Genomic DNA, 15,022 nt, shown 5'->3' with positions numbered 1-15,022 from the left:
TCACTCCCCCCACAGCTAAGGATCCTCTGTGCTATCCCAGGGCTTTTACCCTCCTCACTCCCTCACAGCTAAGGATCCTCTGTGGCTTATCCCCAGGCTTTACCCCTCACTCCCCCCCACAGCTAAGGATCCTCTGTGCTTATCCCAGGCTTTACCCCTCACTCCCCACCATGCTAAGGATCCTCTGTGCTTATCCCAGGCTTTACCCCTCACTCCCCCACAGCTAAGGATCCTCTGTGCTTCTCCCAGGCTTTACCCCCTCACTCCCTCCACAGCTAAGGATCCTCTTGTGCTTATTCCCAGGCTTTACCCCTCACTCCCCCACAGCTAAGGATCCTCTGTGCTTATCCCAGGCTTTACCCCTCACTCCCCCACAGCTAAGGATCCTCTGTGCTTATCCCAGGCTTTACCCCTCACCTCCCCCACAGCTAAGGATCCTCTGTGCTTATCCCAGGCTTTACCCCTCACTCCCCCACAGCTAAGGATCCTCTGTGCTTCTCCCAGGCTTTACCCCTCACTCCCCCACAGGTAAGGATCCTCTGTGCTTATCCCAGGCTTTACCCCTCACTCCCCCACAGGTAAGGATCCTCTGTGCTTATCCCAGGCTTTACCCCTCACTCCCCCACAGCTAAGGATCCTCTGTGCCTTATCCCAGGGCTTTTACCCCTCACTCCCCCACAGCTAAGGATCCTCTGTGCTTCTCCCAGGCTTTACCCCTCACTCCCCCACAGGTAAGGATCCTCTGTGCTTATCCCAGGCTTTACCCCCTCACTCCCCCACAGGTAAGGATCCTCTGTTGCTTTATCCCAGGCTTTACCCCTCACTCCCCCACCAGCTAAGGATCCTCTGTGCTTATCCCAGGCTTTACCTCTCCCTCCCCCACAGATAAGGATCCTCTGTGCTTATCCCAGGCTTTAACCTCTCACTCCCTCACAGCTAAGGATCCTCTGTTGCCTTATCCCAGGCTTTACCTCTCACTCCCTCACAGCTAAGGATCCTCTGTGCTTATCCCAGGCTTTACCCCTCACTCCCCCAAAGGTAAGGATCCGCTGTGCTTTTCCCAGGCTTTACCCCTCACTCCCTCACAGCTAAGGATCCTCTGTGCTTATCCCTGGCTTTACCCCTCACAGCTAAGGATCTCTGTGCTATCCCAGGCTTTACCTCTCACTCCCTCACAGCTAGGATCCTCTGTGCTTATCCCAGGCTTTACCCCTCACTCCCTCACAGCTAAGGATCCTCTGTTGCTTATCCCAGGCTTTACCCCTCACCTCCCTCACAGCTAAGGATCCTCTGTGCTTATCCCAGGCTTTACCCCTCACCTCCCCACAGCTAAGGATCCTCTGTGCTTATCCCAGGCTTTACCCCTCACTCCCTCACAGCTAAGGATCCTCTGTGCTATCCCAGGCTTTACCTCTCACTCCCCCACAGCTAAGGATCCTCTGTGCTTATCCCAGGCTTTACCCCTCACTCCCTCACAGCTAAGGATCCTCTGTGCTTATCCGCAGGCTTTACCTCTCATTCCCTCCCACAGCTAAGGATCCTCTGTGCTTTATCCCAGGCTTTTACCTCTCATTCCCTCCCACAGCTAAGGATCCTCTGTGCTTATCCCAGGCTTTTATCTCTCACTCCCTCACAGCTAAGGATCCTCTGTGCTTATCCCAGGCTTACCTCTCATTCCCTCCCACAGCTAAGGATCTCCTCTGTGCTTATCCCAGGCTTTATATCTCACTCCCTCACAGCTAAGGATCCTCTGTGCTTTATCCCAGGCTTTAACCCCTCACTCCCCCCACAGCTAAGGATCTGTGCTTATCCCAGGCTTTACCCCCTCACTCCCTCACAGCTAAGGATCCTCTGTGCTTATCCCAGGCTTTACTCTCACTCCCTCACAGCTAAGGATCCTCTGTGCTTATCCCAGGCTTTACCCCTCACTCCCCCACAGCTAAGGATCCTCTGTGCTTATCCCAGGCTTTACCCCTCACTCCCCACAGCTAAGGATCCTCTGTGCTTATCCCAGGCTTTACCTCTCACTCCCCCACAGCTAAGGATCTCTGCTGCTTATCCCAGGCTTTACCCTCTCACTCCCCACAGCTAAGGATCCTCTGTGCTTATCCCAGGCTTTACCCTCACTCCCCCACAGCTAAGGATCCTCTGCGCTTATCCCAGGCTTTACCCTCACTCCCTCACAGCTAAGGATCCTCTGTGCTTATCCCAGGCTTTACCCCTCACTCCCCACAGCTAAGGATCCTCTGCGCTTATCCCAGGCTTTACCTCTCACTCCCCCACAGCTAAGGATCCTCTGTGCTTATCCCGGCTTCTACCTCTCACTCCCTCACAGCTAAGGATCCTCTGTGCTTTATCCCAGGCTTTACCTCTCACTCCCTCCACAGCTAAGGATCCCTCTGTGCTTATCCCAGGCTTTACCTCTCACTCCCTCACAGCTAAGGATCCTCTGTGCTTATCCCAGGCTTTACCTCTCACTCCCTCACAGCTAAGGATCCTCTGTGCTTATCCCAGGCTTTACCTCTCACTCCCTCACAGCTAAGGATCCTCTGTGCTTATCCCAGGCTTACCTCTCACTCCCCCACAGCTAAGGATCCTCTGTGCTTATCCCAGGCTTTACCCCTCACTCCCCCACAGCTAAGGATCCTCTGTGCTATACCAGGCTTTACCCCTCACTCCATCACAGCTAAGGTCCTCTGTGCTTATCCCAGGCTTTACCCCTCACTCCCCCACAGCTAAGGATCCTCTGTGCTTCTCCCAGGCTTTAACCCTCTCACTCCCTCACAAAGCTAAGGGATCCTCTGTGCTTATCCCAGGCTTTACCCCCTCACTCCCTCACAGCTAAGGATCCTCTGTGCTTATCCCAGGCTTTACCCCTCACTCCCCCACAGCTAAGGATCCTCTGTGCTTATCCCAGGCTTTACCCCCTCACTCCCTCACAGCTAAGGATCCTCTGTGCTTATCCCAGGCTTTACCTTCTCAACTCCCCTCACAGCTAGAGGATCCCTCTGTGCTTATCCCAGGCTTACCTCTCATCCCCTCACAGCTAAGGATCCTCTGTGCTTATCCCAGGCTTTACCCTCACTCCTCACCCACGCTAAGGATCCTCTGTGCTTATCCCAGGCTTTTAACCTCTCACTCCCCCACAGCTAGGATCCTCTGTGCTTATCCCAGGCTTTACCTCTCACTCCCCCACAGCTAAGGATCCTCTGTGCTTATCCCAGGCTTTACCCCTCACTCCCTCACAGCTAAGGATCCTCTGTGCTTATCCCAGGCTGTAACCTCTCACTCCCCCACAGCTAAGGATCCTCTGTGCTTATCCCAGGCTTTACCCCTCACTCCCCCCACAGCTAAGGATCCTCTGTGCTTATCCCAGGCTTTACCCCTCACTCCCTCACAGCTAAGGATCCTCTGTGCTTATCCCAGGCTTTACCCTCACTCCCTCACAGCTAAGGATCCTCTGTGCTTATCCCAGGCTTTACCCTCACTCCCTCACAGCTAAGGATCCTCTGTGCTTATCCCAGGCTTTACCCCCTCACTCCCTCACAGCTAAGGATCCTCTGTGCTTATCCCAGGCTTTACTCTCACTCCCCCACAGCTAAGGATCCTCTGTGCTTATCCCAGGCTTATTCCTCACTCCCCACAGCTAAGGATCCTCTGTGCTTATCCCAGGCTTTACCCCTCACTCCCTCACAGCTAAGGATCCTCTGTGCTTATCCCAGGCTTTACCCCTCACTCCCTCACAGCTAAGGATCCTCTGTGCTTATCCCAGGCTTTACCCCTCACTCCCCACAGCTAAGGATCCTCTGTGCTTATCCCAGGCTTTACCTCTCATCCCCCACACTAAGGATCCTCTGAGCTTATCCCAGGCTTTACCCCTCACTCCCCACAGCTAAGGATCCTCTGTGCTTATCCCAGGCTTTATACCCCTCACTCCCTCACAGCTAAGGATCCTCTGCTTATCCCAGGCTTTACCTCTCATCCCCCACAGCTAAGGATCCTCTGGCTTATCCCAGGCTTTACCCCTCTCCCTGACAGCTAAGGATCCTCTGTGCTTATCCCAGGCTTTACCCTCACTCCCCCAGCTAAGGATCCTTCTGTGCTTATCCCAGGCTTTACCCTCACTCCCTCACAGCTAAGGATCCTCTGTGCTTATCCCAGGCTTTACCTCTCACTCCCTCACAGCTAAGGATCCTCTGTGCTTATCCCAGGCTTTACCCCTCACTCCCCACAGCTAAGGATCCTCTGTGCTTATCCCAGGCTTACCTCTCACTCCCCACAGCTAAGATCCTCTGTGCTTATCCCAGGCTTTTACCCTCTCACTCCCCCACAGCTAAGGATCCTCTGTGCTTATCCCAGGCTTTACCCCTCACTCCCCACAGCTAAGGATCCTCTGGCTTTCCCAGGCTTTACCCCTCCAACTCCCCCACAGCTAAGGATCCTCTGTGCTTATCCCAGGCTTTACCCTCACTCCCCACAGCTAAGGATCCTCTGTGCTTATCCCAGGCTTTACCCCTCACTCCCTCACAGCTAAGGATCCTCTGTGCTTATCCCAGGCTTTACCTCTCACTCCCTCACAGCTAAGGATCCTCTGTGCTTATCCCAGGCTTTACCTCCCACTCCCTCACAGCTAAGGATCCTCTGTGCTTATCCCAGGCTTTACCTCTCACTCCCTCACAGCTAAGGATCCTCTGTGCTTATCCCAGGCTTACCTCTCACTCTCCTCACTCACACTAAGGATCCTCTGTGCTTATCCCAGGCTTTATACCTCACTCCCCACAGCTAAGGATCCTCTGTGCTTATCCCAGGCTTTACCCTCACTCCACTCCCTCACAGCTAAGGATCCTCTGTGTTATCCCAGGCTTTACCCCTCACTCCCCACAGCTAAGGATCCTCTGTCTTATCCAGGCTTTACCCCTCACTCCCTCACAGCTAAGGATCCTCTGTGCTTATCCCGGCTTTACCCTCACTCCCCCACAGCTAAGGATCCTCTGTGCTTATCCCAGGCTTTACCCCTCACTCCCTCACAGCTAAGGATCCTCTGTGCTTATCCCAGGCTTTACCCCTCACTCCCTCACAGCTAAGGATCCTCTGTGCTTATCCCAGGCTTTACCTCTCACTCCCCCACAGCTAAGGATCCTCTGTGCTTATCCCAGGCTTTACCCCTCACTCCCTGACAGCTAAGGATCTCTGTGCTTATCCCAGGCTTTACCCCTCACCTCCCCCTGACGCTAAGGATCTCTGTGCTTAAGGCTTATCACTCCCTCACAGCTAAGGATCCTCTGTGCCTTATCCCAGGCTTTAGTGTGGCTGCTGAAGTGGTTTGGTTTGCGGAGATAGTCTTTCATTTTTTTTCCATCACTTACTAGGCTATTGCTGCTTTTGATGTTACCTATAAGCTGGCACAATCTTCCTTAGATGTTGAAGATGAATCATATGCCAAATCTGTTTTATTTCCATATAAAATGCATGATGGATTCTTCTAAAATTTTACATTTTTGATCACACAGTGGCAGCTCCTCCAGAACCAAGTAAAACACTTTGATTTTATTAAAATATAAATGTTAGTAAGTAAAACCCATAACACAGCCTTCAACATTTTTAATTTTTTATTATTATTTTTAATTATTCTATGAGGGAAAGGCTGCCTTTACTTCCTTCCTGTGATCCTGGTTTACAGGATCTCTTCAAATTAAAGAAGGAGGCGCGGGAGTTGCTCACTCAAGCAATGACAACTCCGTGTTTCCCAGTGCGGAGACCTCTGCATGCACAGCAGCAACGAACTATGAACACATCGCTGCCTTTCTACTTCTCCTTTTGTGGCTTCCAGAATTACAGATGGAAACGATTTGTTCAGCTTCCTTCAGAGGGAAAAGCTTGGAGAAATACTGCAGGTAGCTGAGACAGGAACAGTTTGCTAGCCGCATTCATTTGTTAATGAACTGCTCATCCCTCCATCAATCTTACAAAAGAGAGGGTAACTTTGTTACCTTCAGAGCACATACAGAAATGGTTCATTATATTCTCAGAGAGCGAGGTGCAGGAACCATGAAACATTGCAGTGGTCCTGGTAGTCAGGGAGGAGGAATAAGGAAATGGGATTCTCTAAAGCAAGGATGACTGCAGATGCTCAATCAGAACCAGAACACAAGGGCCCGAGCAGGCGAGGCAGGAAGCACACAGGGTTCATCCTTGCTCGCTGGATCAGCAGCACAGACCACAGCTGGTGGGGGAACGAGCTCTTAGTGTCCAAACTGCAACGCAATACCTTAAAGGTCAGCGCTGGGCCCTTTCCTTCTTGTGTCCTGCTAAACCAAAGAAACATCTCCCCCCACTCATGGAGAAATTCAAATGATATTCAGAAACCTGCCTCTTGCATCCTGCAAGCACTGGTACCAGCACTAGATCCATCCTGGTTTAACAGCCTAAAAGCTTCAAAGATTCACTTCATTCCCTCATAGGAACATCTTTTACCTTATGCAAAGACTTTAAGTGCAATGAATAAGTTGTAACCGATAGTCTAACATAAAATGTTTGTGACTTGCTTTCATCAGCTCAATTTTTTACTTAGCTGAGGAAGGGTGCATAGGCCTCAAAAGATTCGCTAAAAGGGCCTCACAACAACTTTTGTGGAGCTCTTTATTTCATCTATCCCAAGTGGCTAAACAGGGCGGCCACAGGGCTTTATCTGACTAAGGTGGACAGGTACAGCAGCACCTCCCCTTCCCTTCCAGACCATGATGACCCCATCCTGCCCCCACCATGCTCTTCCTGCAGATCCATTCCTTCAGGCTGATGCAACACGAGGTGCGGGAGAGCCGGCATGCCCTGGCACCTCCCCTTCCCTTCCATGATGACCCCATCCTGCTCCACCATGCTCTTCCTGCAGATCCAATCCTTCAGGCCGATGCACTATGAGGTGCGGGAGAGCCGGCGTGCCCTGGCACCTCCCCTTCCCTTCCATGATGACCCCATCCTGCCTCCACCATGCTCTTCCTGCAGATCCATCCTTCAGGCCGATGCACACGAGGTGCGGGAGAGCCGGCGTGCCCTGGCACCTCCCCTTCCCTTCCAGACCATGATGACCCCATCCTGCCTCCACCATGCTCTTCCTGCAGATCCAATCCTTCAGGCCGATGCACTATGAGGTGCGGGAGAGCCGGCGTGCCCTGGCACCTCCCTTCCCTTCCAGACCATGATGACCCCATCCTGCCTCCCATGCTCTTCCTGCAGATCCATTCCTTCAGGCCGATGCAACAACAGGTGCGGGAGAGCCGGCGTGCCCTGGCACCTCCCCTTCCCTTCCAGACCATGATGACCCCATCCTGCCTCCACCATGCTCTGGCATTAGATCCATTTCTTGTTTGTTCACTCGCAGGAAACTGCCCAAGTCTACCTGCCCAATTAATGTCACCGACCGGTCCTCCAGAAGTTTGTGAAAACCTTTTCTAAACACTGCAACACCTGCACATCCTCCAGAACAAACACTTTTACCAAGTCAGCTAAAGCTGCTGCCCATTAGTTTTCATGGTACGAGCTGTTGGGCAAAGTCAATAACTGTTCACTGTCCGCTTTCAACACCACTCACCACTTACAAACCCACATATCTCCTCCCAAACTGAACGGCCCTAACCTCCTTACTCATTCTTCACAGGGAAGCTGTTTCACAACTTTATTGCTTTCTGTTTTGTTTTTCTTTTATTATTTTTGACAGCAGTAGTCGTTTTCATTTAATTTTTTTAACTTTTTATTAAAACTTTTCAATGTACAAGCCTTCTAAATTAACAATGCAAAAGTATTCAATGTACTACATCAATATATAATTGTCAGTATAAGTGGCATTGAATAACCATTCTCTTCCAGATGTACAAGGTTATGGATTAATTTTAAGATTATAAAGCACTGTTCAAAGAATAAGACACACACAGTATCACAGCAAATCCAAGTGCAACATTAGCACCAAATGCCGATATAGATATGGAGTGCGCACAATAGTCAAGGTACAGCCTCACCATGTATTGATAGACGTTGTTATATTTCCATGTGTTCCTTTCTGAATAACCACTAATTTTCTATTTGCTTTTTTTGACCACTGCTGCACCCTGAGCTGAAGATTTTGAGGTATTGTGCACGACTCCAAGTGTGTGAGTTGAAATGGGCTCAGGCAGTTGTTTGAAGGTATCCTCCCTGGGAATATCACTGTGCGATAGAAGTGTGGGGTCTGTTTACGTGTGGGATCCTGCCAGGTTCTTATGGCCTGGATTGGCCACTGTTGGAAACAGGATGCTGGGCTTGACGGACCCTCGGTCTGACCCGTATGGCAGGTTCTTATGTGGCACGCTTGGAGAGGATGACAATGAAGCCCTAGCATTTTAGCTGCAGTAATGGCGTTTTGATTATTACTCAACCTTTACATAGCTGCAATTTGCTGTGCATGGCAGCAGCATGAGTATTGTATGCGTGGAGCTGTGGCGGCATTTCTGTGGTGGTCAGGAGAGCCACCTAATGTGGCTAGTTTTGCATAATTAGCTACCTGTGTAGTTTCCCCTTTTCCAAAAAAAGGTACCTGCACATAAAGCGAGCACAAATGTCTCTGGCTGCTTTTGCTAGGACAAAAACCAAAGCAGAACTGCCCTGCCAGATAAATCCAAGCAAAACTATTTCTACAAACTGTGTCTGTAGGGAACTGCGCGTGGGAGTAGCCTAAACTGTGGCTGAATTCATTCTCTACCCCATAGTTGACATTTTTGCCCCTCTTTGTGTCCCTGTGCACTTGTCCACATTAAATTTCATCTGCCATTTAGGTGCCCAGTCTTCCAGTCTCAGAATCGTCATCTGCTGCCTCAGTCTGCTTATGTTTTACTACTTTGAATAATTGTGTCATCTTTAAATATTTCTGCTCATTTCCCTTCCTGTCTTCTGCTCCCACCAATTCATTGCAGAGGCTGTAAAAAAGGAGATAAGGATAGTTTTTAAAAACATACAGCTACTTGCACATATACCGTCTTGGATGCAGGTAGGAAAGAATACATTATCTTAGCTGTGTTAGAAGATGCTGGCGTGGCCTTGCGGTGGGGGTGTGAGCTGTGGGGGCAGGCTCTGGTGGAAGGCTCGCTTAGCCCTACAGTGGGTGGGCAGGCTGCAAAGGAAGGCTTGTGTGGACCAGGTGGGCAGGCTGTGGCACAAGGCTCCTGTGGCGGGATGCAGAGGATGGCTTGCAAGGAGCTGTGGTGGGTGGGCAGGTGGTGGAGGAAGGCTCCTGTGGCCCTGATGTGGGTGCGTGAGCTGCAGTGGAAGGCTCCTGTGGCCCTGATGTGGGTGCGTGGCTGCAGTGTAAGGCTCCTGTGGCCCTGATGTGGGTGCGTGGGCTGCAGTGTAAGGCTCCTGTGGCCCTGATGTGGGTGCGTGGGCTGCAGTAAGGCTCCTGTGGCCCTGATGGTGCGTGGGCTGCACTGTAAGGCTCCTGTGGCCCTGATGTGGGTGCGTGGGCTGCAGTGTAAGGCTCCTGTGGCCCTGATGTGGGTGCGCGGCTGCAGTGTAAGGCTCCTGTGGCCCTGATGTGGTGCGTGCTGCAGTGTAAGGCTCCTGTGGCCCTGATGTGGGTGCGTGGCTGCAGTGTAAGGCTCCTGTGGCCCTGATGTGGGTGCGCGGTGCAGTGTAAGGCTCCTGTGGCCCTGATGTGGGTGCGTGGCTGCAGTGGAAGGCTCCTGTGGCCCTGATGTGGGTGTGTGGGCTGCAGTGGAAGGCTCCTGTGGCCCTGATGTGGGTGTAGCTGCAGTGGAAGGCTCCTGTGGCCCTGATATGGGTGCGCGGGCTGCAGTGGAAGGCTCCTGTGGCCCTGCAGTGTGGGTGCGCAGGCTGCAGTGGAAGGCTCCTGTGGCCCTGATGTGGGTGCGTGGCTGCAGTGGAAGGCTCCTGTGGCCCTGATGTGGGTGCGCGGGCTGCAGTGTAAGGCTCCTGTGGCCCTGATGTGGGTGCGTGGCTGCAGTGGAAGGCTCCTGTGGCCCTGATGTGGGTGCGTGGCTGCAGTGTAAGGCTCCTGTGGCCCTGATGTGGGTGCGCGGGCTGCAGTGTACTCCTGTGGCCCTGATGTGGGTGCGCGGGCTGCAGTGTAAGGCTCCTGTGGCCCTGATGTGGGTGCGGGGGGCTGCAGTGTAAGGCTCCTGTGGCCCTGCAGTGTGGGCGCGCGGGCTGCAGTGTAAGGCTCCTGTGGCCCTGCAGTGTGGGTGCGCGGGCTGCAGTGTAAGGCTCCTGTGGCCCTGCAGTGTGGGTGGGCTGCGGAGGAAGACTTCCGTGGCCCTGGACTGTAGGTGTTACATGTTTGGTGGTCCCTCACCTTCTCTAGTGACTTTATGGCAGACAGCTGAGAAAAGACGTCTTCGCCTTCCTCTGGACAAACCAGTTTCAGGTCTTTATTACTGAGTTCCAGCAGCTGTGCTCCACTTAGCACCCCAAGGCATTTCACTGTCCTAGTCAGGAACAAAATAAGTGCTCAGTGCCAGCAGGCAGTGCAGACGAGAGACATCTTGTATAGAAAGGAAAAGGGGAATTAGTTGTTTCTGCTGTAGCACAGGGTAAGTCGCGTCACAAACCACAGGACAGCCCTGCTAGAGCTGCTGAAAGCCGTATTTCTATAGAAGAGCAATTTAATTGGGCACGTGATGGATGCAGAGGTTTCTTGGCCCACATGTTTTCTTTTTAACCTGGAAGCCAGTAACAAAAACTTGTAGATAAAAATATTCCATCTTACACAAAGTGAGGCAGGACTACCCCCTACCCCCTGATTTGATTTGCTATAGAAACCCTGGCACAATTACTTACAAGGCGCAGGTTCCAGGATTTTTCAAGGAATTTTGCACAAAGTTTCACCTAATACTGATTTTTTTTTTTTTTAACTCCAAAAGGCAAGAGCGAGAATCTCATGTGTGAAGCCAGAGAAAGCAGACGTGCAAGTACATACAGTTTAGAGAAGCCCTGGTCGTTCAGCCACGCTGCTACCTCCTCTGCAGGGCTGGAACTCCTTTGCAGACGCTGTGGACGGCAGGAGATTAAAAGGTTACTGCCCTCCCCAACCTGCCGTTAGTATTCCACTTCTTCCTATCATTCATCTCCTGCCACTGCCCGCTGACCTTTCCCTTCCCCTCATTCTCTCGCTACCTGATTCATCTTGTTCTTGGACTGCTGGTTATCTATCGGCTCCAGGATGTTATTGGGTATATAGCCTGTTTCATCCTTCATATTTTTAACCATCCACCACTGCTTGCTTTGATCCAGGACCTAAAACAAGAAAAATATCTAAAAATTAAATTGTCATAGGCACTGCAAGTGTTCAAGCAGCTTAGTTTGACAAGCAGGGCGAATAAGAGCTTCTGCCAATACCACGTGCCTCTAGCCAGGACGGGACTTGCTAATAGCACACAATTATTTTATTTCTTTTTTCATTTAAATTTTCTTAAAGGAAAATGTAGAAAAAAAATAAGAAGTGATAGTGGTCTGCCCTGGGCAAGTGTCATAGCAGTGCCTCTGTTAGTAATGAAAAGAGCCTTGCAGAGTCATCACAAAAGAGATGTCAATAGGAGCGAGAGCGCGATTCACATGGCCTACGTCATCCTGTAAGGGTCTGCATGGCGCATACTCACCTCTATCATATCCCCCTTCACTACTGTTAGTTCCTTGCTGTTCCTGCCCACAAAGTCGTACATCACTCGCATGAGCTGAGGGCCGGACCTAGAACATAGTTTAAGGAATTTTAAAGCGTTAAATAAATGAGAGAGGTGTGGAGATTTGAGATTAGGGGTAGTATGAGGGGATGGAGATGGATGTGTGGGGCAGAGTAAGGAAGGCAAATAGAAAATATCCTGTGCAGCCCCTTCTGTGAGTGGGAAAGAAGCAGACTCTCTGTGAAGTTTAGCCACTGCCTTGTGCTGGCTCTCAGAAGCAAAGCTGTGCTCTCTCAGGTCGGGCCTTCCTAATGCATTATTATTAAAGCACTGTCCATACCTGGCAGAGAAAGGTGAGAGGTTATCCATGGGAGACTGCAAAGAGAAAAGATAATCAGTGGAGCAAAACATAAGCAGCCACTTTTAAATGTTTACACTGGCGCTCCTAACCACATCCTTCTTGCTTTAAAACAATTTTCAATAATAAACAGAACTGGGTAAGTCTCTTATTTGTCTATTTTAACTAGATACTCTCTTCTCGATAGAGCTACTATCTCTTATGTATTTGTGTAGCATTATGTATGTCTGACAGGGCTACAGAAATAAGTAGTAGTCCTGGTACATTCTTTGAAGAATCGGAGCAAAGCAGGGTGAAGCTAGAAGAGGCAACAGGGCATAGAAGACATTCTTACTTACATCCTATTACTTAATGTTTTGTTTTGTCTGCTGTTCAGTTCATGTAGTTGAATCAAAATAAAAACTGGAAAGAAAAAGCTTCAGTACTGCCAAAGATTTTACCTCTCCCCCTGGCCTACTTCAATCCCCCCTCCAAGATGAGTCTTATCCCTTCCGTGGAATTTGGTCCCTTTGTCTTCCTGGGTTCCATTCTCAAAATGGCGCCATCTTTATGGGTAGAAATCCCTTGTGTGTCAGGGAAGACTACAGTGATAGGGGTATACTACCGTCCACCTGGTCAAGATGGTGAGACGGACAGTGAAATGCTAAGAGAAATTAGGGAAGCTAACCAAATTGGTAGTGCGGTAATAATGGGAGACTTCAATTACCCCAATATAGACTGGGTAAATGTATCATCGGGTCACGCTAGAGAGATAACGTTCCTGGATGGAATAAATGATAGCTTTATGGAGCAATTGGTTCAGGAACCGACGAGAGAGGGAGCAATTTTAGATCTAATTCTCAGTGGAGCACAGGACTTGGTGAGACAGGTAACGGTGGTGGGGCCGCTTGGCAATAGTGATCATAATATGATCAAATTTGATTTAATGACTGGAAAAGGAACAGTGTGCAAATCCAAGGCTCTCGTGCTAAACTTTCAAAAGGGAAACTTTGATAAAATGAGAAAAATTGTTAGAAAAAAACTGAAAGGAGCAGCTACAAAAGTAAAAAATGTCCAAGAGGCGTGGTCATTGATAAAAAATACCATTCTAGAAGCACAGTCCAGATGTATTCCACACATTAAGAAAGGTGGAAAGAAGGCCAAACGATTACCGGCATGGTTAAAAGGGGAGGTGAAAGAAGCTATTTTAGCCAAAAGATCTTCATTCAAAAATTGGAAGAAGGATCCAACAGAAGAAAATAGGATAAAGCATAAGCGTTGGCAAGTTAAATGTAAGACATTGATAAGACAGGCTAAGAGAGAATTTGAAAAGAAGTTGGCCGTAGAGGCAAAAACTCACAGTAAAAACTTTTTAAATATCTGAAGCAGAAAGCCTGTGAGGGAGTCAGGTGGACCGTTAGATGATCGAGGAGTTAAAGGGGCACTTAAGAAAGAAATTGCCATGCTTGGGTCAGACCAAGGGTCCATCAAGCTCAGCATCCTGTTTCCAACAGTGGCCAATCCAGGCTACAAGTACCTGGCAAGTACCCAAACACTAAGTAGATCCCATGCTACTAATGCCAGTAATAGTAGTGGCTATTCCCTAAGTCAACTTGATTAATAGCAGTTAATGGACTTCTCCTCCAAGAACTTATCCAACCTTTTTTAAACCCAGATAGACTAACTGCACTAACCACATCCTCTGGCAACAAATTCCAGAGCTTAATTGTGCATTGAGTGTCTTTCTATATGCTCTGTGATTTTGATCTTTAGAATAGTTTCCACTATTTTTCCTGGCACTGAAGTCAGGCTCACTGGTCTATAGTTACCCAGATCGCCCCTGGAGCCTTTTTTAAATATTGGGGTTACATTAGCCACCCTCCAGTCTTCAGGTACAATGGATGATTTTAATGATAGGTTACAAATTTTAACTAATAGATCTGAAATTTCATTTTTTAGTTCCTTCAGAACCCTGAGGTGCATACCATCTGGACCAGGTGCTACTCTTTAGTTTGTCAAATCTGGCCTACTACATCTTCCAGGTTTACAGTGATTTGGCTCAGTTCATCTGGCTCATCACCCTTGAAAACCATTTCGGCAACCAGTATCTCTCCAACATCCTCATTAGTAAATACTAAAGCAAGGAATTCATTTAGTCTTTCAGCAATGGCCTTATCTTCCCTAAGAGCCCCTTTAACCCCTTGGTTATCTAACGTTCAACAGACTCCCTCACAGGTTTCTTGCTTGGGATATTTTTTAAAAAGCTTTTATGAGTTTTTGCTCTACGGCCAACTTCATTTCAAATTGGAGAAGATAAGGCCATCGCGGAAAGATTAAACGATTTCTTTGCTTCGGTGTTTATTGAAGAGTATGTTGGGGATGTACCCCTACTGGAGAAGGTTTCATGGGTAATGATTCAGATGGACTGAACCAAATCACGGTAAACCTAGAAGATGTGGTAGGCCTGACTGACAAACTGAAGAGTAGTAGTAAATCACCTGGACCGGATGGTATACACCCCAGAGTTCTGAAGGAACTAAAAAAATGAAATTTCAGACCTATTAGTAAAAATTTGTAACCTATCATTAAAATTATCTAATGTACCTGAAGATTGGAAGATAGCAAATGTAACCCCAATATTTAAAAAGGGATCCAGGGGTGATCCGGGAAACTACAGACCAGTTAGCCTGACTTCAGGGCCAGGAAAAATCATGGAACCTGTCATAAAGAATAAAATCACAAAACATTTAGATAGAAATGGTTTGATGAGACACAGCCAGCATGGATTTTCCCGAGGGAAATCTTGCCTCATAAATCTACATTTTTTTGAAGGGGTGAATAAGCATGTGGTATTTGGATTTTCAGAATGTGTTCGACAAAGTCCCTCATGAGAGGCTTCTAAGAAAACTAAAAAGTCATGGGATAGGAGGCGATGTCCTTTCGTGGATTACGAACTGGTTAAAAGATAGGAAACAGAGAGTAGGATTAAATGGTCAATTTTCTCAGTGGAAAAGGGTAAACAGTG

The 15,022-nt window shown here is 49.0% G+C and overlaps 1 protein-coding gene across 1 annotated transcript; it reads right to left on the bottom strand.

The window, feature by feature from the left end:
• Positions 1–7,947: 7,947 nt before the first annotated feature.
• Positions 7,948–12,171, bottom strand: LOC115074230 (epidermal growth factor receptor kinase substrate 8-like). The gene is made up of 6 exons (XM_029573519.1): positions 12,001–12,171; positions 11,640–11,727; positions 11,158–11,277; positions 10,961–11,031; positions 10,337–10,469; positions 7,948–8,945 (listed from the first exon to the last, which is right to left on the bottom strand). The coding sequence occupies exons 1-6, from the start codon at positions 12,069–12,071 to the stop codon at positions 8,934–8,936; spliced, it is 495 nt and encodes a 164-aa protein (XP_029429379.1). The 5' UTR covers positions 12,072–12,171; the 3' UTR covers positions 7,948–8,933.
• Positions 12,172–15,022: the final 2,851 nt, after the last annotated feature.

This window comes from Rhinatrema bivittatum, chromosome 12 (genome assembly GCF_901001135.1).
Source record: "Rhinatrema bivittatum chromosome 12, aRhiBiv1.1, whole genome shotgun sequence".
In the NCBI taxonomy this organism is placed as follows: domain Eukaryota; kingdom Metazoa; phylum Chordata; class Amphibia; order Gymnophiona; family Rhinatrematidae; genus Rhinatrema; species Rhinatrema bivittatum.
Note: the sequence above shows the minus strand (reverse complement) of the source record. Positions and strands in the feature narration are given on the sequence as shown.